Raw genomic sequence first — 26251 nt, 5'->3', positions numbered from 1 at the left:
TAAAGTGGTGTAGCTTATTTGGAAAATAGTCTGGCAGTTCCTCAAACAGTTAAACATAGAGTTACCATATGATCCAGCAATTACACCTCTAGGTATATATGCAAAAGAAATGAAAACATATGTCCACACAAAGAGGTGTACATGAATATTCATAGCAGCATTAGTCATAATAGCCAAACAACCCTAATATCCATTAACTGATCCATCTTGTTTATCCATACGACAGTAATATATGTTTATCCATACAATGGTAAAAATGTAATCCATACATTTTGAAACACTAAGAATAGAAACTATGTAAAATCTAAAAGGCATATTTTGGGCTTTCCTGGTGGCGCAGTGGTTAAGAATCCACCTGCCAATGCAAGAGACGGGTTCGAGCCCTGGTCCGGGAAGATCCCACCTGCCGTGGACCAACTAAGCCCGTGCACCACAACTACTGAGCCTGCGATCTAGAGCCCATGCTCTAGAGCCCGCGAGCCACAACTACTGAGCCTGCGTGCCACAGCTACTGAAGCCTGCGCGCCTAGAGCCCATGCTCCGCAACAAGAGAAGCCACCGCAATGAGAAGCCCACACACCGCAACAAAGAGTAGCCCCCACTCGCTGCAACTAGAGAAAAGCCTGCACACAGCAACGAAGACCCAACCCAGCCAATAAATAAAAATAAAAGCCATATTTTTCCCCTAAACATTTCAATATGTATATCCATACAAAACAAAATGTGGTCTATCCATACAATGGAAAATTATTCAGCAGTAAAATAGAAATGAAGTACCGATACATGCTACAACATAGATGAAGCTTGAAAACATCAGGCTTAATAAAAGAAACCAGACACAAAAGATCACATATTGTATGATTCCATTTATATGATATGTCCTCTACAGAGAAGAAGGTAGATCAGTGGTTGCTTAGGGTTGATGGGGGGAATTATAGGAAATGAGGAGTTACAGCTAAAGGATTTGGTGTTTGTTTTGGGGGTGATGTAAAAATTTTATAATGGATTGCCATAATAGTAGTACAACTCTACATATATACTAAAAACTACTGACTTTTGGCATTCTACAAATGGGTGAATTGTATGATTTGTGAGTTATATCACAATAAAGCTGTTTTAAAAATCTGATTACTAGAACCAGAAGTCAAAGTCATGTTTAACAACTCCTTAATATTATGAGGCCTCAGTTTCAAAAGCTACCACTTTTACAATGGAATCTGCACTGGAACTGTTCTTTGATTACTACCTGTTGCATCTCCTTCAGCACGAAATAAAACTTTTAAAATTCCTTTGTAGCATCAACAGAATCATGGAGGGAGTCCGAACTCTGTCTTACAGCAGAGATAATTTCAATTCAGCAGCCTGCTGTTATTCTCCACCCGTCTTTCCTCTTTTCCAAACGACTCCCTTTGTCATCACAACTTTGGTTTTTGGAGGCAATCCTTTTCTTTCTCATTCTCATTTAACCACATCCTTTCTCTTCCAAGTTGGTTTCCAAGTCTCTGTATTTCTCAAGAATTTATCTACAATTGCCCTCTGCTAAGCCTTCCAGAACATCTTCAGATTCCTTTCTGTAAAGGTTTCCTATGCAGTTGCTAAACAAATTCCTCTATCCAAACTCTTGGCCCAGTTAGAAATTACAACATTTTTGTGTTGTAGGTTTTAATTTTAGAAATTCCTTCTCCTTCTTTGTCCTGCTCATATGACCTTATTCAAAAATTGCAAGATCTTCTTCAAGTTGCTTCCACCTATAAAGTTGTTTGCTGCCCAGGATCACATCTTGATTCCTTGGGTGAATCGAGGTTGAAGTGTTTAGGGGAAAGAAAATGCCCTTTAGATTTTACATAGTTTCTCTTCTTTATTTTGTGTTTCAAACATATTAGCCAAGACATTACTGTGGGTGGGATCGGGTGTTATGGGTTTAAATTATAAACCTTTAATTTTGTGGAGTTTTATAAAAGAAAACATGACTCAGTGCATGCTTTTACCACTAACCATATTAACAATATGTGATGAAATTTGTTTTAAGTGAATTACAACTTGTCTTCCTGGAACCTCTAGTCCTTTTCAAGAATTTTCTCTTTTCTTTGAAGCGTAAAAGCCATAGTAGGCTATAAGAAAAATTGAAGAGATCGTTATATTTATGTCCATATTCGTTCTAAATGGCTAACTATATAATCTATAGATAATTTCTATTGAAGACAATTACAAGGGATAACTGGCAGATTAATATTAAACTCCACACGGTTTAAAAACCTTACTATTTCAAATAAAAAGGAAAAAGAAAAGAAAAAGAAAATGCCTTTATCCCACCGTCCTCATTGGTTAGTGACTCAGCTGAAAGGTAAGCCTGGGAATTGTCCAGAAGCAACAGTGCTCTGACTTCCCCTTCATTGTCCTAAAACATTCGGTTGACAGTGCCTGACCTCAGGAACAGAGCTTTGAAGGAATCATTCTGAAAATGATTCTCTGGTGAAGCAAACATCTTTACTAGGTGTACAATCACAGACAACGCAGTGTCCTCTCGCACACTTCTGGGCAGCTTTACTTTGCAAATATGGATTGACCTTATCTTCTGAGAGTAATCTTCATTTGCATGTAAAAAGGTGGACAGGAGATCCTTGTTTATTTTCCTCCCAGGCATGCAGAGCTCTGGTCCCCTAGCCTGAGTGGTTTCTCACACTGATTTACAAAAGACGTCAATTTCATCCCCACTGTACAACTGAGCTACATACAGTTTCTCCTCTTTGATTCATATGGATAACTTCTGTCCAAATGGCTCAACACTAGGTAAACACTGAAAATTTGGAGGCACTGACAACCCGAGATATTCGGGTTCTTAGAAAGACGCCTTCTCCAGAGGACTATGCTAAGCATTACAGAAGATATAAGACGAAACAAGGTTCCTCTCCTTCAGGGAAGCATAATGTAGTAGCAGAAACACGGGGTATGCCAACAGGAGACCAAAATTGGTCTAAAAACTGCCACCGGTAATCCAAGTGACCCTGCGGACGTCGCGTCCTACATCTCAATTTTTTTATATGTCAAGGAGAAATATAAATGGAACCCACACCATACGGTTAAAACCTACCTAACAAGAATAAAATAATAATAGCTGGGAAGGAAGTGCCAGCGAACCAGACAAGGGTTTTAAAAATATAAGGGACTGTTATTCCTGATCTAGCGAGGGGTCTGACCAGGAGGACCAAAGGCCTCTTAACTTAAGGAGTCCCGGGACAAGCCTAGGGATGATTTTCGGGGTTGGTGGCCCTAACCAGGCGAACTTCCCGGTAGAAAGGGACACCGACTGCCAGAACGCGACGCAGGAGTAATCTGGACGCCACTCCGCAAGTCGGGGGTCCGAGATCACGGCGCCGCGCGTCAGCAGGCTGCATCGTTCCCAAGAGACGAGACGCCTTTGTGGCATAGCTAGGCCTCCCGCGAGCCCGAGACGCGGTGACCAGAACTCTTTTTTTTGCATCCGGGGCTAAACCCGGGATGGGAAGGACCCGCGGGCCGTTCCAAACTCGCTCTGCTGCGACTCCCCAGACTGAGGGAGGGCGAGGTTGGGCGTGGCTGTCACGGAGCCACCGGAAACGCATTCTTCCTTTTCCGGTTGGGGCCCGTCCACAGCCCGCGACCCCAAAATGGCGGGTTGCGGAATGTTCTCGGGCCACTAGTGGGATTGGGCTGGGGACTGAGCTGCCAAAGCCCCGCGCTCCCGGACCCCGGCGTCTTGGCGCGCCGCTCGCGGGGCCTCGCGCTTTCCCGACATCGCCCCCGGGAGCGCGGGAACCCGGACCTTCCTTCCTCCCCGCGGGGGCGAGAGGCGTGGCGACTTCATAGCCGAGCCCAGAAAGAGGGAAGTGGCGTCCACGGAAGCCGGAGCTGGGTGGAGGTAATTTGATTTTCCTTCTGGGTTTGGTCAGGAGGGCCCCCGAGAGATGCCGGCCGCACGCGCCAGCTGCGTGGTGGCGAGCTGGGGTGCGGGCGCGCAGCCTTTTCCTTTTCGCGGTGGCGTCGCTGCCGGGCGGCGGGTCGGCCTGAGAGCCGGTGGGACCTGTTCTCAGCGAGGCCGGCACTCAGTCTCCTACAGCCACATCTAATCTCTGGAAGCAACCTCTTTGTACCCTGTGTGCAGATATAACCCGGGGCTGCTGCTGAAGCACGCTCGGAGGCTGCCGGTGTGCTGAGTGCGCGCGGGCGCCCTCGCGGTCGGTCCCCACATGTAGGTGTAGATGGGGGATGGGGCGTAAGGCCTACCAATGAGCCCAGCGAAACTTGCCCGTTTCCGCTGGCTTATGAGCATATCCCTGGAGAAAGGGTCATTTCAGCTTCCTAGACATTAGTTTTGGCTGACAAAGAAAAACAGGACGTGTCCCTGTACCTCCTGAGCCTGTACAGGCAGCAAGGAACCAGCCAAATTATTTCTTTGAATACCGGTGGCATCCTTGAAAGAACTTTGTTGTTGTTTCTGCTGGATCACCTCCGAGAAAATCAGACTCTCAAGGCCGTCCTCAGCCTTGCTTAAAGATCTCTATGACCCTGAGGAAGTGTAAAGTCAAGAGAAGGCTTACGTTTACAAGGACCCTTCCTGTCTCTGAAGAACCTTAATCGTCACCGTTTCTCCTTTCCTTTTTTATAGTTTGACGTTTGGGTATCTTGTAAACAAAGCCAACTGTCAGTTTTTCCAGTAAAGTAAGCAAAAAATTTCAGACACAGGTACAAAGCCGCTCAGTGCCCTTTATAAGTCTTCCCCCAAAAAAACAATGTTGACGCCATCTGATTGCTTAGTGGGAGGATACTTGCTGAGAGAAATAAGGTTACTTTTTCTCTAATTACTTCTTTTCTGATCTGGCCGCCTCAGTTTCCTTTCCAATATTAATATGATGGAAAAGAGAATATCAAATGTTCCATGAAGCAAAGGCATCAGTCTCCATAATAGGATGAAGGGGCAGAGAAGTTGTTTTCACCCTGACTAAAGACAAAAAACTGGGGTGATCTATTACAATTTAGAGAAAGTCAGATATGCCCCATTTGTAAAGGTGGGACAGGAAGCACATAGATTAAGTATTGGATAATATCAAAGCTCATTTTAGTGAATGGGTGCCAGTTTTTTCACCCATCAACCTTAAAAAAAAAAAAGTGATCAACTGACTTTTGTCTTCCCTGAGCTGTGCTTTGTTTCAGAGTTGGGTAACAAAGGAAAGGGGAAAAACATGTCTAGAAGTAGTCTTGAGTCATCCTGAGTGGCAGTTGATTTTAAAGGCGAGGCAGGACAGGAACTTTTCTGTTCTTTCTTCTCTGATAACTATAAATAGCAAGTAAATATGTGTCATGTGGCTTTCTTCTTGACGTGTACTTTTTTTTTCTGCCCCCCCTCAGTGACCTTGGGGAGAAGATCCACTCATTGGTTTTGTACCAAGCCTGACAAGGCCTCAGTTGTCAAAGGTGGCACCAGGAGGATGTCACACATAGGAGTAAAACTATTCCTAGAGCAAATGATGATGAGACATCTGAAGGTGAATGCATGCTTGTACCCACACGTGGAGGCTTTGTGGGAGACTAAGGGGTCTGTGAAAGAGAGCTCCAGTCAGAGTAAGAAATCCAGCCCACAGATGGACAGTCTTGGTCCTGAGAGCGCTCGCCAGCACTTCCGGAGCTTCTATTATCATGAAGCACCTGGACCGCTTGAGGCTGTCAGCCAACTGCAGGAATTATGCCATCAGTGGCTGAGGCCAGAGATCCACTCAAAAGAGCAGATCTTGGAATTGCTGGTGCTAGAGCAGTTCCTGACCATTCTGCCCAGGGATATCCAGAGCTGGGTGCAGAAGTACCATCCACAGAGCATCAGAGAGGCTGTGGCCCTGGTAGACCGTTTTCAGAAAGAACATGGTGGAATAAGTAATGAGGTGAGCAGAAAGATTCCTTACGTGTACACTGAAATAGGGTAAAGGTCCGGGGGGGCTGCTAATTGGATAATGGGATGGATTAGGTCACTGTTCTGTTGTTGCTTTAGAACAGCTAAGTGCGATCTGAAATCACAGACTGGCAGCGACAGTCAGCCTCCAGGTTTCGGAGTTCCTGGGAGTCTTTCCTGGCCTTCGAGAAAAGAAATGCATTTCGCCCTCTTCAGGGCCAGGCTGAATTGAGGGTGATGGGCCTGGTCTAGCATGGCCGAGGAGACAGGACTTAGCAACAGAGAAATAAAAGGCAAGAAAGACTTGGGGAAGGAGAAAAAAACCTGAAAGCGTGGACAGCACTTAGAGGTCAAAGGCAAGAGAGGGTAGCAACCGAAGTATAAATCAAACATCTCTGGGGAGACTGCAAAAGAAGAGATAGAAAGAAAAAAGGGAAACAGGGATACGGAAAGAAGAAAAATGCCAACAGAAAAATGGAGAGAAAGTGCTGAGGGGTGGTGCCCTCTGTGGTGGGAACACACATCTCAGGGCCAGGAGGAAAGAGCCCTGTGGCCTCCCTTAGTGCTCGGCCTTGGCCTTGCTGGTGAGTGGGGAACCAAGGCCTGTCCTTGGGAGATGGCAGCACACTTCCTTTCCTGGAGAGTCCACCTTGAGGAACACAGGTGTCTTATTACAACTGAAGCATATGGAGGAAAGTTAGAGTCCCAACTCTTCCCTCATTTTTTCCCTCTGCTGCATCCCCTTTCTCCATGAAATCGTTCCCTGGACATGGGAGGATTGGAAAATCTGACTGACAGGAAAACCTTTTTTCTTTGCATCCTTATTGTTTTAGAGAAAACTAGAAGATACAAATCCACTAGGTCAAGGATCCAAGTCTAGAAAGCAAGAGAGTGGAGGCAGCGAAAGGACAGGCATCCTACCCCACCCTGCTCGTGGCCTGAGCTGTGGCCATCTGTTGAGGGGTGGAGGCCAGCAGCAGTCACAGCTTCTCTCATTTTATCCTAATCTTCCCAGATCACGTGTATAGTTCCTTGTGAGGAAACCATGGTGCAGTATCTCTTTTAAAAAATGACTTCCTGGGCTTCCCTGGTGGCGCAGTGGTTGAGAATCTGCCTGCTAATGCAGGGGACATGGGTTGAGCCCTGGTCTGGGAGGATCCCACATGCCGCAGAGCGACTAGGCCTGTAAGCCACAACTACTGAGCCTGCGCGTCTGGCGCCTGTGCTCCGCAACAAGAGAGGCCGCGACAGTGAGAGGCCCGCACACCGCGATAAAGAGTGGCCCCCGCTTGCCACAACTAGAGAAAGCCCTCGCACAGAAACGAAGACCCAACACAGCAAAAATTAATTAATTAATTAAAAAAATGACTTCCTTTAACGTTACACGCTCCCCAAACCTGGGCTCTAGTCTTGTTTGTTCCTCCACCACCACCCCAAGACCAAAAGTTCTTTGCTAATGAGGATGGGGATTATTTCTAGGTCACAGCCCATGAGCTGGGAAAGGAGGCATTGCTCTTGGGAGGAACAGCAGTGGCCCCAGGCTTTAAGTGGAAGCCAGCAGAGCCCCAACCAATGGGTGTGTTCCAGAAAGAATGTTGGAATACATACCGGGTACTGCAAGAACAGCTGGGCTGGAATACTCAGAAAGAAACCCAGCCTTTATATGGAAGAGGTGAGGAGCTTCATAATAATTCTCTTCTCCTGGGAGCTGTGATAGTAATTGGTTCAGCTAGAATGTCACGGGAATTTTCCAGCTGCCCAGCCCTGCTGGCACTTAGGATGTCTCTCTGGTGGGAGTATAGTAGGCCAGTGGTGGGTGAAGGTGAGGGTCATTCTGTGGTACAGAAACATCCCAACCACAGAACCCTGGTATTTACAATGTGGACCTTGCTCCTTAGAAATGTGAGAGGAGAGAGGAAGATACAGCAGGGACAGGCGGGGTCATCTCACCCTTACAAGTTAAAGGAGAAATTGGGATCAGAAATGGGCTGTCATTGGCAGAATGGGAAGATAATTGTACACCAGGAAAAAAGTAATAAATCTCCCACATTTCCTACCGTACACTGGAGGACCTGAGGCTTTCATTTTCAAACACCTCTAATTCTTGCCCAGCTCAGCGAACAGTTTATTTTATGAGAGGAAAAACATAATGGATTTCCTTTTATTTCATGAAATCTGTGGAAAGAGTCAACTGGGAACCAATTCTGCGGAGTGGTGGATATTTGGTTCTTGTTTGCAAGGAGAAGGCCACTTCTGGCACAGCACATCACACACGCACGCACACACACGTGCGCGAAGATGAGCCATCTTTACCGAAGGAGTCCTATATTGTAGAAATTGCCTCAGGGTATTCATAAATAGAAAAGAGAAAGTTTTTCTGGCTCTTTTCCCCCCACAGCTGTGCCTGCTCAACAGATTCTAGCCTTTTCTGAGCAGGAAAGCACCCCAAGCTGGAAGATGGCATCTGAGCTCATCCTGCCTGAGTCCCAGGTGAGCTGTACTTTCCAGCTTTTCCAGGCAGCCTGAACGTGGCCTTGTCTGCTTTTCTCTGCTACCCATGACCCACCCGTACCTGGCAGGTGCTCTGAGGGGCGTTAGCCCCAGGTGTTCGCTAGGCAACGAGGCTTGGCCCTGTGGGAATTGGGCACCTCCCAAGCTGTGTACTGATCTCTTTGGTGCCTTCCTTTTCTGCCATCTCACTTCTTTTCCCTTAAATATTATACTCTTAAGGTCTTCAGTGACTGACCTCCCGTGTCATTCGGAGATGAGTGATAGGATGGCTTTTGTCGTGGCAAGTACTGAACTACAACTTATTCTCTTCTTTAGAGTCTGTTGACATTTGAAGATGTGGCCTTGTTTTTTACCGAGGAAGAATGGCAATTACTGGACCCTGCTCAGAAGATCCTCTACAATAATGTAATGCAGGAAAACTATGAGACTGTCATCTCTCTAGGTAAAGATTCTTCCTTTCCTTTGTGTAGAACTTGTGTAATCTGTCCCGTCCTCAGTTCATGAAAAATGAACTCCTGTGAGAAAGTCCCAGTGTTCCAGTGGCGGGTTGGTTCTCAGCTTGATGGTGTGGGGAAAAGGAAAGGCATATCCAGACCACCCGGAGAGCTTTTTACGAATACACATCTCACTTCTTTATTCTAGGTAGAGTTCTTGATCTCTCATACTCGTGCCCCACCCTGCAAACCCACTCTTCCCATATCTTTTCCATGTCAGTAGCAGGCACCACGACTTACCCAGTTGCTCAGGCCCAAAACCTCTCAGTTATCCTTCTTTCTGGTCTTTTTGTTACACCCCCCAGCCGATCCGTCAGCAAGTGCCCTGAGCTCTGTCTTCAAAATAGGTCCTGCAACGCCGTTAATCAACTATACTCCAGTATAAGATAAAAAAGTTTTTAACAAAAGGTGCTGAATACAACCACGTCTCAACCTCTTCTGCTCTCACCATCTGGTCTAAGCCACCTCATCTCTAAACAGGTCTGCTGGAATACCACTGGACTCCCCGCCCCCTCCACGTCGTTTCCATCTGTCCTCCTTATAGGTTTAGTTCTTCGCTTCATCATTGCATATCCACCTACAACCACAGTAGAGTATAAAGAAGATGTGGAATCTAAGATTCTGCCCGTTTAAATGTTGGGAGTAAATAAAAGTATAAAAGAGTCATTCATTTTTCCTGAAAATAGTCTGGAATTAAGATGGCAGTCCATGACCTCAAAGTTTTATTCTCAGAACATTATCATTGCACCCTAAACTTAAAGCGATCTGTTTAGCACAAGGGCAAGAACCATAGACCCGAGGTCCCCAAGAGTTCAAGGACAGTCTTAGAGAGTCTCCTTGAGGTAAGTGTATACATAGGAAGAGGAGAAGATTCCTTGATGGGAACCGTTATAGGAGCTTAACATTTTTAAGATTCTGTTCCTGTATTTTTTTAATTAAACTTTTAATTGAGTTAATTGTAGATTCATATGCATATTTAAAATGTAATACAAAGAGAACCCATGTACACTTTACCCATTTTCCCTCAATGATAACTTTTGCAAAAGTATATAATATCACAACCAGGATATTAATACTGATATAGTCCACTGACCTTATTCATGTTTCCGTTTTCCCTTGTATGTGTGTGTGTTTAGATCTATAAAGTTTTATCACATGTTGAGGTTTGTGTATTCACCCCCACAATCAAGATACTGGACAGTTACATAACCACAAGGAGCCCTCCTGTTGCCCTTTTATAACCACACACACTTCCCTCCCACATCCCACCCCATCACCAACCTATGCCAACCACTGATCTGTTCTACAGTTTTTTAATTTTGCCATTTCAAAAATGTTATATGAATAGAGTCATGCAGTATGTAGCTTTGGGGGATTAACTTTTCTCATTCAGAATAAGTCCCTGGAAATTCATCTTAGCTATTGCGTGTATTGGTAGTTCAGATGAACTGCTGAGAAGCATTCCATGATATTGATATACCACAATTTGTTTAACCATTCACCCATCGAAAGGTATTTTTGCTGTCTTCAGTTTTTGGCTATTGCGAATAAAGCTGCCGTGAACATTCACGTACAGGATTTTGTGTAGAGATAAGTTTTCGTTTCTCTGGGATAAATGCCTTTAAGGGTGCAATTGCTGGTTCATTACGTGTTTAATGCCAAACTGTTTTTCAAAGTTGCTGTACCATTTTACATTCTCGGCCAGCAATGGATGTGATCCAGTTTTTCTACATTCTTGCCATTGCTTAGTAGTATCACCATTTTTAAAAAATACTTTTTTTGCCTTTCTGCTAAGTATGTAGTGTTATCTCATTGTGGTTTGGATTTGCATTTCCCTAATAGCTAATGATGTTTTGTAGCTTTTCATGTGCTTATTTGCTATCTCTATGTTCAGTGAAATGGCTTTTGCCCATATTTTAATTAAGTTGTTTTTTAACTGTTGAGTTTTGAGAGTTCTTTATAGATTCTAGATTCTAGTGCTTTCGTGGATATGTGGTTTGCAAGGAGTTTCCCCAAGGCTGTGTATTTTTCTTTTTATCCTCTTCCCATGGGCTTCCACAGAGTAAAAGTTTTGAATTGTGATAACCAATTTTTAATTTTTTCCTTTTACAGATTGTATTTTTGTTATCAAGGCTAGCAGTCTGACTAGCTGTAGATCCCTAAAATTTTCTGTGTTTTTCCTAAAAGTTTTATAATTTTACATTTAAGTCCACGATTCTTATTGAGTTGATTATTATATAAGGTATGAAGTTTAGGTTGAAGTTCATTTTTTTGCTATGGAGGTCCAGTTGCTTCAGCCTCGTTTGTTGAAGAGACTGGCCTTCCTCCACTGAAATGCTTTTGCACTTTTGTCAAAGATCAGTTGGACATATTTGTGTACATCTATTTTGTTCCATCGAGCTATGTGTCTATCCTTCTGCCAGTATTGCACTGTCTTGATTACTGTAGCTGTACAATTTAGGAAGCCTTAATATCTATCAGGTAGAGTGATTCTTCCTACTTTATTCTTTTGTCAAGGTAAAATTTTATTTTAGCTATTCTAGGGCCTGTTCCTTTCCATGTAAATTTTAGAATAAGCTTATCTATGTCTACAATAAACTTTGTTGGAATTTTGCTAGAAATTACATTAAAGCTATATGTTAATTTGAGGGGGAGTGATATCTTTACTATGTTGATCTTTCTAATCAGTGAACACAGTATGTCTATTTATTCGGGTCTTCTTTGACTTCTTTCATCAGCTTTTTGTAATTTTCAGTGTACAGATCTTTTGCATGTTTGTTACGTGTATGTAGAAGCTAATTTTCATTGGAGCAATTGTAAATGGTATTATTTTAAATTTGGTTTCTGCATGTTTATTGTTTTTGTATAGGCGTGCCACTAATTTTGTTTTGTTCTCTTATCCTGTGACCCTACTGAATTCACTTATTAGTTCTAAGAAGTTTTTTAAGTCTTTCACTATTACCTATGATGTTAGTACAGGTTTTTTTGTTGATACTCTTATCAGGTCGATATAATTCCTTATTTTCTGAGTGTTTTTTTATCGTGAATGGATGTGGGGTTTGTCAAATACTTTTCTGTGTCAGTTAATGGGATTATGATCTTTCAAAGCTCGTTGATATGGTGGGTTACGTTGATTGATTTCAAATGTTGAACCAGCTTTGCATACCTGCAGTAAATCCTACTTGATCATGGTATATAATTCTTAATTATTGTTACATTCAGTTTGCCAGTATTTTGTTGAGGATTGTTGTATTTAAGTTCATGGGAGATGTTAGTCTGTAGTTTTCTTTTTTAGTACTGTCTTTGTATGATTTTGCTATCAGGGTAATTACTGGCCTTATAAAATGACTTGGGTAGTATTTCTTCCTCTTGTCTTTTCTGGAAGAGATTATATAAAAGTGGTGTTAATTCTATAAATATTTGGTAGAATTCTTCAGTAACACTATATGAACCTGGAGATGTCTTTTTTAGCAGCTTTTAAATTATGAATTCAGTTTCTCTAATGGTCAGAGTGCTATTCAGATTATCTATTTCATATTGGTTGAATTATGGTAGTTTGTGGATTTTGAGAAATTTGCCCATTTTTCCTAACTTTTAAAATCCATGAACATAAGTTGTTCATAGTATTCCCTTATTATCTTTTTTTTTTTTTTTTTTTTGCGGTACGCGGGCCTCTCTCACTGTTGTGGCCTCTCCCGCTGCGGAGCACAGGCTCTGGATGCGCAGGCTCAGCGGCCATGGCTCACGGGCCCAGCCGCTCCGCGGCATGTGGGATCTTCTACCAGGGAACTTCCTTATTATCTTTTTAATTGCTTCAGAATGTGTAGAGATATACCCAATTTCCTTCTTGACACTGATGGTTTATATCTTCTCTCCTATTATTTTTGTCAGTGTTGATATAGGTTTATCAATTTTATTTTCTTTAAGAATAAGCTTTTTGTTTGATTGTGATTTCTGTTGTGATCTTTATTATTCCTTTCTTCAACTTTTTAAAATTTTATTTTGCTTTTTTTCTAGTTTCTTGAGTTAGGAACTTAAGATTATTTATTTGAGACCTTTCCTCTTTTTTATTGTAAGCATTTAGGGCTATACATTTTCCTCTGAGCATTCCCTTAGCTGCATTCCACATATTTTGATATATTTTAATTTCATTTTCATTTAACTATGTATTTTTAAATTACCCTTGAGACTTTCTTTTTGAATCATGGATTATTTAGAAGTATACTGTTTCATTTCCATATATTTTTAGATTTTTCTGTTGTCTTTCTGGTTTTGACTTCCAGTCTGATTCCATTTTTGTCAGATTGCCTTTTCTCACTCAAGCTGTGATTTTTTTTTTTTTTTGGTTCTAGGTGTGATGTGTTATTTTCTTTATTGCATCCTGATCATTTTGTCTATTATGTTAGGAGAGTCTGGGTCCTATTTAAATATTTTATTTTAATGGGCAGTCACTCTGTTTTAATTTAGCACACAGGTTCTTTCCTACTTTTGTGGAGTATGTGTCTAGTGACAGTTTAGTTTTCAGAGCCTTTATAGTGTTATTGTGGTCTCCTTGGTTTATATGGTACTGCTAGGGTTCCCTTGCATCCCCGCTGGTGCTGCCTGATGGCGAGGAAGATATTTACCTAGGCCAGAGTGTCTCTCAGTGGGAATCTCTGACCTGTAGGGATGAAGAGGCTTCCTGGGCCCGGCCACTTGTGGCTAGGTCCCTCTTGCTAGTTCTGCATGCCTAATTTGGTGTCTCCTCACTGGAGTTCAAGTGTTGTCAGAAGGTTTCCAGATTTGGGAAGGAAATTCAGATTCAGATTTGGGAAGGAATAAGCCTATCCAGATAGCCTTCTGTTGCTAGGTTGCGGTTTGGAAAACACTAGATCTGGTTTGCCTTCTTTTTTGGGTGTGGGGATGTAAGACACCTGCCGTGTTACTCTTGTAGTTCTGGGGTCCCAAACCATTTTGCCTTCTTTTTACCACTTTTTAGAATTCTCTGTTCATTGTGTCTTGCATTCTTGAATGGGTTTGTTGTTGTGCCTAGCAAGGAGGATCAGGGAGAAATGGGTCTGTGCCATTTTGTCCAGATTGGACCAGAAATCACTTGTTCTTGTATTTTTTAAAAGCTGTCATCGTTGATTTTTCTTTTCATTCCTGTAGTTTTCTTGTTTTGGGATCAGATGTCTGATTCTTCTGTTTATTCCAACAGGGTTAAAGCTCAAAAATGACACTGGAAATGACCAACCTATGTCTCTTTCTACATTAGAAATACAAGCATCAGGATGCAAAGTATTAAGAAAGGCCAGAATGAAAGTTGCCCAGAAAACAACGGGCAAAGAAAATCATGGTGGTACACACAGGGTACGGAAACGGCATCGAGCTTTTCCAGGGAAGAAAAGAAAGAAACTTACAACTTGCAGACAAGAGCTTCCAAAACGTATGGATCTTCATGGGAAAGGCCATGCAGGAGAGAAACCTTTTAAATGTCAGGAATGTGGGAAAAGCTTCAGGGTTAGCTCTGACCTAATTAAGCACCAGAGAATTCACACTGAAGAGAAACCCTATAAATGTCAACAATGTGATAAGAGGTTTAGGTGGAGTTCAGATCTTAATAAGCACTTACTGGCACACCAAGGAATAAAACCATATAGATGCTCATGGTGTGGGAAAAGCTTCAGTCATAACACAAATCTACACACCCACCTAAGAATTCACACAGGAGAAAAACCCTTTAAATGTTATGAATGTGGGAAAAGATTCATTCAGAACTCCCACCTTATTAAACACCAGAGAACCCACACAGGTGAGCAGCCTTATACTTGTAGCATATGCAGGAGAAATTTTAGCAGGCGGTCAAGCCTTCTTAGACACCAGAAACTCCACAGGAGAAGGGAATCGTGTCCAGTGTCTCCAGTCTGAAGAAAGCCAGCAGCTAGAGCTTGACCCTAGAGGTGATAAAAGAATACAAAATGATGAGGCACCCAGTGATAGGAATCTATCATCAACAAAATTTGGGAGGGGCACATGTCATGTTTCATAAAAAGGAATCTAAACTCTCTTTTATTCAGCATTGTATCCTCAGTGCCTCCTAGCACAAGACTGATCCATAATGACTTCTTTATAAATAAAAGAGTGAAATAGTTCTCATATATCTAAAGTTACCTATCTATCTATTTCTAACTATCTGTATCTGTCTGGTTACTCAGCTTCCCCACCCTCCGTGATCTAAATTCTTCAGGTATCAGGTGCTCAGCAAATATGTGATGGCCATGAGTCCTACTCCCATTCTTTCTCAGGAGAGACGGAAAATAAGTATTCAGGTCCTCTGAAGGGAGCTCAGAGAGAATTACTAAGTTTGAGGCAGTTTCTGTGGCTACCATTCTGGCTACATGAACAACCAAACCAGGGTTCAGGGAACTTCATTCTGGAATAGGAAGAGAGGGTTCAGTGTTTGCCCTGGGAGAAGTACCCCCATTCTAGTTGCCTCTCTCCTGAGCAGCCACTACTGCTGCAGTGTTTTCTGTCAAAGGAATTCCAAGCAGCACGCAGAGGCCTGAATGCCAGCACAGACCTAGGGACCCTGGAAGCACTTGATATCTTCCTTCCTGCTGGTCCTCTCAACACTGAGGTATTCAGAATGAAATGATGAAGGAGGTAATCGGGGCCCTCATCCAGGTATCTGTAGAAGGCAGAGGGCAGTGGTGAATGGCCTTTTTTTGACTTTCACTATGTGGACTGGAAGGCTTTCAAGTTGATGCCACCCTGCTCCAGGACCTAACAGGAGGCCCATTTTTATGGCTGTTCAGCCACAGCCCCATATACATGGATGCTTTGCAGGAAGGTCTGGAGATTTTGCAAACTGATTTACTAGAGTGGTAAGGAGAGCCACGTGGCCTCATGGCCTCGTAGCCTCGGTGAACATTGGATGTGAGGAGGGAGTGTCCAGTCAGAGCAGGGTGAGGCCTGTGACTTAGAGTGATGGCTCAGTGAGAGCCAGGTCAGACAGAAACTGGTTTGTTCATGGTGGTTCCTCTTCCTTCCCCATTGGCCTGAGGTTGCGCAGTTGGCCCTCTATATCCACAGGTTCCACGTGCACAGATTCAACCAACCGCGGATCAAAAAAATTCCAGAGCTTAGGAAAGGTAAAACATGAATTTGCTGCATGCTGGCAACTGTTTACATAGCATTTACATTGTACTAGGTATTGTAGGTAATCTAGAGGTGATTTAAAGTATATGGGAAGATGTGTGTAGGTTATATGTAAATACTGCACCATTTTACATAAGGGACTTAAGCATCCTCAGATTTTGGTAGCTGCAGGGGGTCCTAGAACCAATCCCCTGCGGGAGAGACAACTGTATCTCCTGAGAAGACGATGTGATGTCAAGGGAAGGGCAGGGAAGTTGGAAGACATGGGTTTATACCTGTGTCAGATCCTAGTTTAAGATGTTGGTCAAGCCTTCTATATACTTATTATTTCAAAATTTTTATTCAAAAATTTTACTTTTTAAATGAAAACGGCATTTTGTTTCATAAGAGATTTAAACATCAGACAAAATTCCATTGTTTCCATATTACCCAAAGATGACCAGCGTTCACTTTTTTAGAATAGGTGTCTTCAGATAATTTTTCTCTTTTTTTCTTTTTTTTTTTTTTTGGCCACACCGCACGGCATGCGTGATCTTAGTTCCCCAACCAGGGGTGGAACCCGGGGCCCGGCAGTGAGAGTGCTGAGTCTTAACCACTGGACCACCAGGGAATTCCCCAGATAATTTTTCCATGAAGAGTCCTTTCTAAGCTTGTTTACATGTTTATAAAATGGAGATAGTGATTCCTTCCTATCAGGGCTGCTGTGAGAATTAAGAGAGACTGGTGAGATTGCCTAACATTGACTGGTTACAGAAGATGGTCCATAAACATTTGGAACAGTCTATGTTCATGGTCCCTAAACCATGTTACAGAAGATGGTCCATAAACATTTGGAACATCTTTCATCTTGTTTTAAAAAATCAACTGTCTACTTATTCAGCTTTTAAGCATCCTTACTGAGTTTTCCATCATTTCCAGCTGTTTTTTTTTATATAAATTTATTTATTTATTTATTTTTGTTCACAGTGCGCGGGCCTCTCACTGTCGCGGCCTCTCCCGTTGCGGAGCACAGGCTCCAGACGCGCAGGCTCAGTAGTTGTGGTGCACGGGCCTAGCCGCTCCGCGGCACGTGGGATCTTCCCGGACCGGGGCTCGAACCCGTGTACCCTGCATTGGCAGGCGGATTCTTAACCACTGCGCCAGCAGGGAAGCCTCTCCAGCTCTTTTTAAAGCTGGCTCATGATGGTCAGAAGGGTAGCCTTCTGGTGTGACATTCCTTTCTAGAGATGCTCCTCTCTCGTCAGTGGTAAACAATAAGCTAATGTCCCCATTCAGCTAGATACACTGCTAATGAGTAACAACCACAATATATTAGATTCCTTAAACTTGAGATGCTTGAAAAAGGAGGGCAAGTGATGGCTAGGGGTGGAAATTTTGTGGACAGTATTTACACTATTAGGTATATCCTCAAACTCATGAGAGGTGACTGTAGAATGGCCACTAAAAAGAATGAAAGAGTTAATCTCACAGGAGGAAGTGACCCGGAAGGAAAGGAGACCATTATACTGCTAAAGGCTTGGAGAAGGACTGCCCCGCCATCCCTTCCAGGTCTCTCTGTGATTGTGCCCTTGGAACTAAGGGGAAGTTCAGCTTCCTGCAGAGGGCACTTTCTGTGTGAATCCATGTTTGGTAGCACCCTAGATAGCTGGTATCATGCTGCCACGCAAAGGACATTTATTTGTGTAGCTTTTTTTTTTTTTTTTTTTTTAGCCGCGACACGTGGCTTGCGGGATCTTAATTCCCCGACCAGGGATCGAACCTGCGTCCCCCTGCAGTGGAAGCACGGAGTCCTAACAACTGGACCGCCAGGGAATTCCCTGTTTAGCATTTAGGAAGAAGAGATGGATTCAAAAGTTGAAGGAAGTACCGCGTGGATGGAGCCCGCAGATACTGCCCCTTCATGAGATTCAGCAAAGTTCCTGAAAACGGGTCAGCAAAAGGGCACTCTGTTTTCCCAAAGCTGCCATCCCGTTACAACACCTTTTAGCTTCAGAGCTCATCTTCCAGGTCCTCGTCTATGCTGACCTTCCCAGGAGAGGTCAGAAGCATGGAACATGGGTCCTGTTTTAGAGATTTTTTTTTTAAGGCAAGTGGCAGGAAGACCTTTAGATGTGAATGGGCAGAAACAGGAAAAGAATCGAGGATTCCTGGTTCCAAGTTCAGATACTCCAGCACCCTTTGAACACAGGGGCTCCAGGAAGAATGGACATTCTTGTCCCAGCTGTTGTGGCACAGGATGTAGAAGTTGGGGCTCCTAGCTGGCTCATTAGTACCTCTTCTTCCCTATCAACCCTCTGCCACAGCCTCGCAGGGGCTCCTTGCTCATGCATCTTGACCACTCACAGCCCTCATCATCTCAGACAAAGAAGAGACGTGGGCACTAAGGAAGGAAATGGCAGGAGGGAATGGAGGGGAGATGTCATTCTGCTTCATACTCACCTGCCACCTCCCCAGCGTGTGGCTGAAAGACGAGAACTCTGATGCTTTTCTTGAGGACACAACAGGAAGACATCACACAAAAGCCCAGGGGCTGGAGACACAGGCCGGATATTCACTCAGGGGACAGAATGGAGAGGCAGAACACTCCAACTTCAGATCCCACAGGCAGAGATGGCACTGAGGAGACGAAAGCTGACCTGAGCCAGGTGTGAGGGGTGTGGGCTCCTATCCCCACCCCTGTGCTCCGGCCCTCAGCAACTGAGGGACATCAGGGAAAAGATGGGCTGAGCAAAGAGGATGAGAAAGGAGCCAGGAGAGCAGAGGCCAGCGGTCCTCTTGCACTCTGATCGGTCTGCATTTGTGATGCCTGAGGTTGGGAGTCAAGGGGTCGGGGAGCAGGGGGCCGCTGCCCGCTGTGGCCGAGACGCTAGTGCGTGTCTGCGTGTCCAGGCCAGATCTGTCCAGCTGCGTGCAGGGCCTGGCTCTTCAGCTTCTCCCTCCCAGAAAACAGCGAGGTGACTGCTACTCAAGAGCCTGTTGTGTGTGGGGGGGTCCGTTCCAGCCCTTCCCCCACTCCAGCGGCCTCTTCCTCCTTCACTGCCTGTCTCCCTCTGCCATGGCCACTGCCAATAGTGAGTGTAAACTGTCCCACTGTTCCCAGAGGAACGGCCACGGTGACTGAGAATGGGCAGGCAGGGCGGGAGAGAGAAGAAAAAAGGAATCATGGTCTCATCTTTGTCAGGAGATTTAAATGCTCTCCTTGCTACCTTCCCTCTGTGTCCTTTGAAAATCATTAAATGTTAGGTTGTCGGTCATGTAAAGGAGGGGACTCCCTGCCAAAGTCTGTCCCAGGCTCGGCAGCCGGACGTAGTCGCTTCTAAGCCCTTCCATTCCCGTGGCCGTCTTCGCCTCTCTTCCCTCCCTCTGTGCCCCCTGCTTCTTACTACCATCGTGGTGCCAGGCAAGGGATGCAGCTGTGGACAAAGTGACAGGGAGTCAGGGAAGCCCTCCCGAGGGTCAACAATCATGAGCGTATGAGGGGGAGAGGGCGGGAGGCGAGGTGAGAGGAGTGGTGGTGAGCACCCTTCACCCTCAGATCTGGACAACCCGGGGGAAGGAGGGAGGGAGGTGGCCAGGCCAGCTTCCGGAGGGAGCTCTGCTCCAGGGTTGGGATTTAGGGGGGAAGTGGAGAGGAAGAGCCACGAAACACCAAGAAACATTTCCCTCGTCCCTCCTTAGGCTCTGGTATGGCCGTGTGCGACTTGGGGTGACAAGAAGGAACTGACTCCGACCCAAGGGCTGCAGACACCTCAGAGGAACTGAGTTTGGTAGCAGAAGATGTCATGGCTGAGAGCATTCTCTCTTCAGGTAGTACCCATATATCTGCCATCCCCAGGCCTCCCTTGGGGAGGCTCTCAGCTTTCCTAAAGGGTGTTATTCAGGGTTTTCTTCTTCACCTCGTGCCCCATTCACTGGAGTGTCAGCACCTTATTTTTTGGGCATTCCCCCTGTTGGAGCTGGTGCAGGATCTCACACAGAGTAGAGGTAGTATGGGCGTAAGCTGTCTGCAGATTTTTGTGTGTGAGAGAAATAAACCTAAAGGGATAAATGTAACCCCCTGCCAAGATTGAAAAATAATCATCTCAACTCTACACATTGTTTGCTTTTAAAATCCTTGCTACAACAGGGAAGCGGGAATGTGAGCTGAGAAAAATACAGCAGCATAGGGCAGTCTATATGGATTATACTCTGCTTTGTCCAGTCCCCACTCCCACAGATCCTGACACAGTGGGTGAAATCTTCCTGAAAATTCTCAAGAATGGAGAAAATTCTCAAGTCTTCAGGCTCAGTGGACATAGGCCTACCCAGGGCCAGGCTCCTAATGGTCCTTGTACAAAGACTCTCCCCCTCCCCTGCCAAAGGGATCCAAAGCCTTTTTCACCCATTTTGCTGGCAAGGGCCCCTCTGGGAGCTGGGCATACCCACGGGATAGATCAGCACACAAAAAAACATTGGATTGGCCAAAAAGTTCGTTCGGGTTTTTCGTGGCATCCTATGGAAAACCCGAACGAACTTTTGGGCCAACCCAGTATATCAATATCTTTCCTTCAGTGGTCTTTGACCAACCTGGGAAGCAAGGCTTCCTCATCTGGGGGTCCATGGATGACTTCAAAGGGCCTTCAAAGTTTTGAGTATGCGGGCAATTGTCCAAAAAGCTAGCCCGTACCTTTGTGGGGTTATCAAAAGTCTTCGTGACCCCCAAGCATTTAGGCACAATTACAGCTGCAGTTTCTTAAAGCTGTATCCCCAACTCCCTCAAGTCTTGTAGTGCATTAGGGTTGAAAGAGCCCTTGGAGAAGCCGTGGAGACCATGCCCCTGGTTTTACAGAGAGGCAACTGGAGCTTAGGGGGTTTCCTTTCCAGGACCTTGAGGCAGAGGGGGGATTGGAATAGAGTCTCCCAAGCCACAGGCCTGGAGACTAAGGTCCCTCTTTCTACACATCACAATACCTTCACCTCCTGGCAGTGGCATCTCAGGAAATGTTATCACTCTCAAATTATGATCTCTTGGCTGTCTCCCAGGGGCTAGGAATTCCTTTTTAGTGATGGTCTGTTCTGTTCTAGGAGGGCTCCAAACTATTCTTTCAGGATAACCACTCAGGCAGGGATTCCACTCCTGAGCTCTTTAAGAAAGGGCTTCCCTGTTAATGGGATACTGTGTCCTTCAAAAGTACGTCTTGTCCCTGTACACAGACTGTGACCAGATAATCATCCCCATTCTAACGCCCGAAGGGGTCTGGGACTTGTGGGAGAGTCACAGGAAAAGCTGGACAAGAGGGGCATGTCCCTGGAGAGGCAGACTCTCCTCCAAATACCCCCTCCTCATTTTTTTTTTTTGGCTGTGCCACGCGGCATGTGGGATCTTAGCTCCCCGATCAGGGATCGAACCCGTGCCCCCTGCAATGGAAGTGTGGAGTGTTAACCACTGGACCGCCAGGGAAGTCCCCCACCTCCTCGTTTCTGTGCTACATATTCATTAATTGTCCTCAAGCACCATGGTCACCAAGTCACTCTTCCACTCAATTTTCAACAGCTCCCATATCGTTTAAGTCCCACTCCCTGCTTTGGCTCAGTAGATCACGTGGCTTCACATGATCGCCAACCCTCTCTCCTCTCTCCCAGCTCACATATTGTTGCTGCTGAACCAGGCTGTTAGTCTGTCTTCAATTATTCTTTGCATTTAGCCCCCAGTGTTGCCTCCTGGCCTGTCCAAGTCCTTCTTTCAACATCGCATCCCCCCTTCCTCCTTCTACCTCCGCCCCAAACTCACTCCATACTGACTGTCCTTTCCACTAGAACAGTATTTAAAACCCAGATTTTGCTAAAATACTGATTGCTGGGCCTCACCCCCAGAGTTTATGCTCCAGTTAGCTGGGGGTAGGGCCAGAAAACTGGCATTTCCAGCAAGTTCCCCCGTAATGCTGATGTGCCAGCAACCCCACTTTGAGAACCTCTGCCTTAGAACCTGTCTCATGTACTTTCTCCTGAGGGCAGAGGTTGTCTTAGAAGCTTAGTAACTCTATCAGAGGCTGGCCCAGGGCTGCATAGCAATCGAAACTCCCTGAACAAATGGGCCTGACCACTTTAGGGTTAAATGTGATCTTAATCTGCGCTTTATTTCTTTCTTTTATAAATTTATTTATTTTTATTTATTTATTTTTGGCTGTGTTGGGTCTTCGTTGCTGTGTGCGGGCTTTCTCTAGTTGCAGCGAGCGAGGGCTACTCTTCGTTGCAGTGCACGGGCTTCTCATTGCGGTGGCTTCTCTTGTTGCGGAGCACAGGCTCTAGGCGCGTGGCCTTCAGTAGTTGTCGTGCGTGGGCCCAGTAGTTGTTATGCATGGGCTTAGTTGCTCTGTGGCATGTGGGATCTTCCCAGACCAGGGCTCGAACCTGTGTCCCCTGCATTGGCAGGTGGATTCTTAACCACTGAGCCACCAGGGAAGCCCTGTATTTTTTAAAGTTATTTTCTAAGTGTTTACCCTGGGGACTACACTTGACATATTAAACTTTTAACAATCTAGTTTGAATTAATAGCAACCTAGTCTCAATAGTATACAAAAGCTTTGCTCCTATACAGCTCAGTCCCCACTCTTGGACTTATTATTACAAGTTAAATTTCTATTTATTGTTTCCATTAACATAGATTTGTAAGTATTGTTTTATGTGTTTGCATCTTAAATAATGTAGGAGAAACAGAGGTATTACAAACCGTAAATATGATAAAAGTGGCTTTTATATTTACCTGTATTGTTATCTTTACCACTGTTCTTTATTTCTTCATATGACTTACATTTACTGCCTAGTATCCTTTCATTTCAGCTGGAAGAATTAACTTTAGCATTTCTTCTAGGGTGGGTCTACTAGCGATGACTTTTCTCAGCTTTTTTAAAATATGGGGATGTCTTAATTTCTCTTTCCATTTTTTTTTTTTTCGGTACGGGGGCCTCTCGCTGTTGTGGACTCTCCTGTTGCGGAGCACAGGCTCCGGACGTGCAGGCTCAGCGGCCATGGCTCACAGGCCCAGCCGCTCTATGGCATGTGGGATCCTCCTGGACCGGGGCACAAACCCGTATCCCCTGCATCAGCAGGCAGACTCTCAACCACTGCGCCACCAGGGAAGCCCTCTCTTTCTATTTTGAAGCATAGTTTTGCCAGATATAGAATTCTTGGTTGAGAGATCGACAGATTTTTTTTTCTGTCAGCACTTTAAATATGTTATCCCATTACCTTCTGGTCTCCATGGTTTCTTCTGAGAAATTGACTGCTAGTCTTATTGAAGATTCCTTTTACTTGATGAGTCACTTGTTTCTTGCTGCTTTCAAGATTCTATCTTTGTCTTTTTACAGCCACTGTGTCACCATGAGAGAGTTCTGAGTTGGGTGAAAAAAAACTTGCACCTTGTATCTGTCCTCAGGGAAACCCTAGACGGGTCAAAATAGACAAATACAATTCCTTGGGAACAAGGTCTACGCTGTTCCTCCAGAACAAGATACCTACATCAGGAATGAGGGCTACTGTCTTCAAGACTATCACCATGGAGGGGAGGGGAAGGGGGCAAGGCTCAGTTAAAACACCACAAAGCCCTCCTGTCGAAGGCTTCTTTTTGTTGATTCAGCATTCATTTGGTTGCTTCAAACCTTTATTTCCTAGAGTCTGACCAATTTAGTTCTGACAGTGTTTGCTCATTTTGGTGTTTCTGTGGAAGGACAGGCCCTTCAAATTCCCTACTCTACTACTTTTGTTGATGCCACTCCTCTGTATTCTACCTGTCTATTCTTGCCTGTTGTCTATTTTTTTTCCATTATAGCCCTTAACATATTAACCATAGCCATTTTTTTATTTTTTAAATTTTTTACTTCATTTTTTTATTTTTGCTGTACGCAGGCCTCTCACTGTTGTGGCCTCTCCCGTTTTGGAGCACAGGCTCCGGACGCGCAGGCTCAGCGGCCATGGTTCACGGGCCCAGCCGCTCCGCGGCATGTGGGATCTTCCCGGACCGGGGCACGAACCCACGTCCCCTGCATCGGCAGGCGGACTCTCAACCACTGCGCCACCAGGGAAGCCCGATAGCCATTTTTAATTCCCTGTTTGACCATTCTAAACTCTGTGCCATATCTGAATGTTGTTCTGATGTTTGCTTTGTCTCTTCAGACTCTGAATATTATTTCATTCTAACATGGATTGTAATTCTTTGTTGAAAGCTGTAATGATATATTAGATAACAGGAACTAAGGTAAATAGGCCTTCAGAGTGAGGTTTTATGTTAATCTGCCTAGGAGTTGGGCTTTGTTTAGTGCTTGCTCTAGCTGTAAGTGTCAGACACATCAATTTCCTCTAGCATCCTTATTTTTATCTCCCTTGTTGGCTTGGTTGTCCCTAAAAACTCCTTCTTAGAGGCTGGACCTTGCAGCCTTTTCCACTGCAGTGTACCAGTATAATAATCCCCTGTTCTTATACTAGATCCTGTTACTGTGGTGTCATTATGTGGGGGGAAGCGAAGTACTATGTTATCAATCACCAGATCCTATGGATTCTGCTTCCTTATGTTTTCCTTATCTCTTTTCCCTCTTCATTTGCTGTAGCACTATTTTTTTTTTTTTTTTTTTGTGGTACGCGGGCCTCTCACTGTCGTGGCCTCTCCCGTTGTGGAGCACAGGCTCCGGACGCGCAGGCCCAGCGGCCATGGCTCACGGGCCCAGCCGCTCCATGGCATGTGGGATCTTAATCAGAACTCCGTGCTTTTAGTCTAAGAAATCAGACTGTGCATATTAGTGCACAGAAATCAACCACCTTGTTTTCAATGGCTGCAGTGTAGTCCATGGAATGAACTCACCATGACTCATTCAGACAGGCCCCTATCGAGAGACATTGTATCAATCCCAATTTATATGTCGCTGGCAAGAGGGACAGGCAGGTTCCAGGAGGATGGCAAGAATGAAAAAAGAGAAAGTGAACACAGTCTAGTTTTTTCATTGAAGAAAGTAAACAAGGAAAAAGCATCTCGAAGGGATGCTTTTTTTTTCTTACTAATGTTTTGTTGAAAGAGATAACACAGAGAGATCCTGTAACTTGGTGTTTCTAAACTATTTTCTGGGAGAGTGGGGCCCACAACACACTTGGATCAAATAAAATCTTTCTTGAAGGTCCAATATGCAAAAATAGTGGACAATAGGAGCTGCTCTGGCAGAAGGATGGGCTAAGCTTAGAGCCACCCCTACCAGCTTCCTGCAGATAGACTTCAGGTAATCTATGAAACCTAAGAGAGAGATAGGAAGTTATTGGTGCATGTGCTTTTTCACTAAGGAAATCCATAATCCCCATGGCCTATAATTTTCATTTGATTTTAACAAGGAACACTGATATGCTAAAGTTTAAGGATCTGTTCTCTAGGGGTTCAAGGGGCATATTTTGAAAACCAATACTCTAGTCCAAATCTCTACCCATTTATAAATTAGAAGGCTAATAATGCTTGCATTTGGGTTGAATGGCTTATTTCGTTCATAGCTCTTGCTGTAATTGGAAATTGCTGTTTCTTTATGTATGGTGTGTGACCCCCCGCCTCGCCCTAGCCTGTGTGTTAAGCTCACTGGAGCAGGGATCTTGCCTATCATGTTCACTGTTAAACTCATGGAACATACAACTGGCATTGTGAGGGGTACATAGGAGACTTTCAATAAATATTTGAGGTAAACGTGAATGAATAAAGGGCATTATCAAGAAAGTGAAAGAGCAACCCACAGAATGAGAGAATATATTTGCAAATCATATCTATTAATAGAAGCAAGGGTCTAGTATTCATAGCATTATTATTTGACGAGATTGGGGTGTTCCCTGGAAGGTTCCATTTGCAAACCTGATTTTATTTGTCCTGACTTGGAGTTAACCCAGGGTGAAAAGCCTTTCCTGAGGCCATTTGTCGAAAAGAAAGTTACTGGCAATTGGCTAATTTTATGGCTGCCTGAGGCTATGGTACACTTGAGAAGGCTGATGCTTTTGCTCTGGCTGATCTTGAGTTTCTGTGTAAGCAAGAATTGAGACTAAAGTAGACTTGTAACCTGTCTACATGTGCATTGAAGGTATGACCTAACATGAACACAAAAGTTGGGAGACTTATTGATTCAAGATATTTAATAAAATCTATTTCCAGTTGTTTGTTCACCACAAAGGTAACTGAGAAGAAACTTCAGTG

The 26251-nt window shown here is 44.4% G+C and overlaps 1 protein-coding gene across 7 annotated transcripts in view; it reads left to right on the top strand.

Annotated features, from left to right (window-relative positions):
• The first annotated feature begins 3607 nt into the window (after nucleotides 1–3607).
• Nucleotides 3608–26251, top strand: part of ZNF75D (zinc finger protein 75D) — a 30301-nt gene continuing 7657 nt past the window's right edge. For 2 of the 7 annotated variants that reach the window (XM_024747271.1, XM_024747269.1), the window contains exons 1-5: nucleotides 3760–3898; nucleotides 5386–5912; nucleotides 7400–7592; nucleotides 8319–8410; nucleotides 8747–8873. In XM_024747271.1, the coding sequence (XP_024603039.1) occupies nucleotides 5466–5912; nucleotides 7400–7592; nucleotides 8319–8410; nucleotides 8747–8873 (859 nt within the window). In that variant the 5' untranslated portion in view covers nucleotides 3760–3898; nucleotides 5386–5465. Of the gene's footprint in view, nucleotides 3899–5385; nucleotides 5913–7399; nucleotides 7593–8318; nucleotides 8411–8746; nucleotides 8874–14122; nucleotides 15068–26251 lie in introns of those variants that run through there. The other 5 variants (XM_024747267.1, XM_024747272.1, XM_024747268.1 and 2 more) reach the window with 5 other exon arrangements.

Source organism: Neophocaena asiaeorientalis, unplaced genomic scaffold, assembly GCF_003031525.2.
Source record: "Neophocaena asiaeorientalis asiaeorientalis breed wild unplaced genomic scaffold, Neophocaena_asiaeorientalis_V1.1 scaffold1138, whole genome shotgun sequence".
Classification (NCBI taxonomy): domain Eukaryota; kingdom Metazoa; phylum Chordata; class Mammalia; order Artiodactyla; family Phocoenidae; genus Neophocaena; species Neophocaena asiaeorientalis.
The sequence above is the reverse complement of the archived record's forward strand: the minus strand, read 5'-3'. Positions and strand labels throughout refer to the sequence as shown.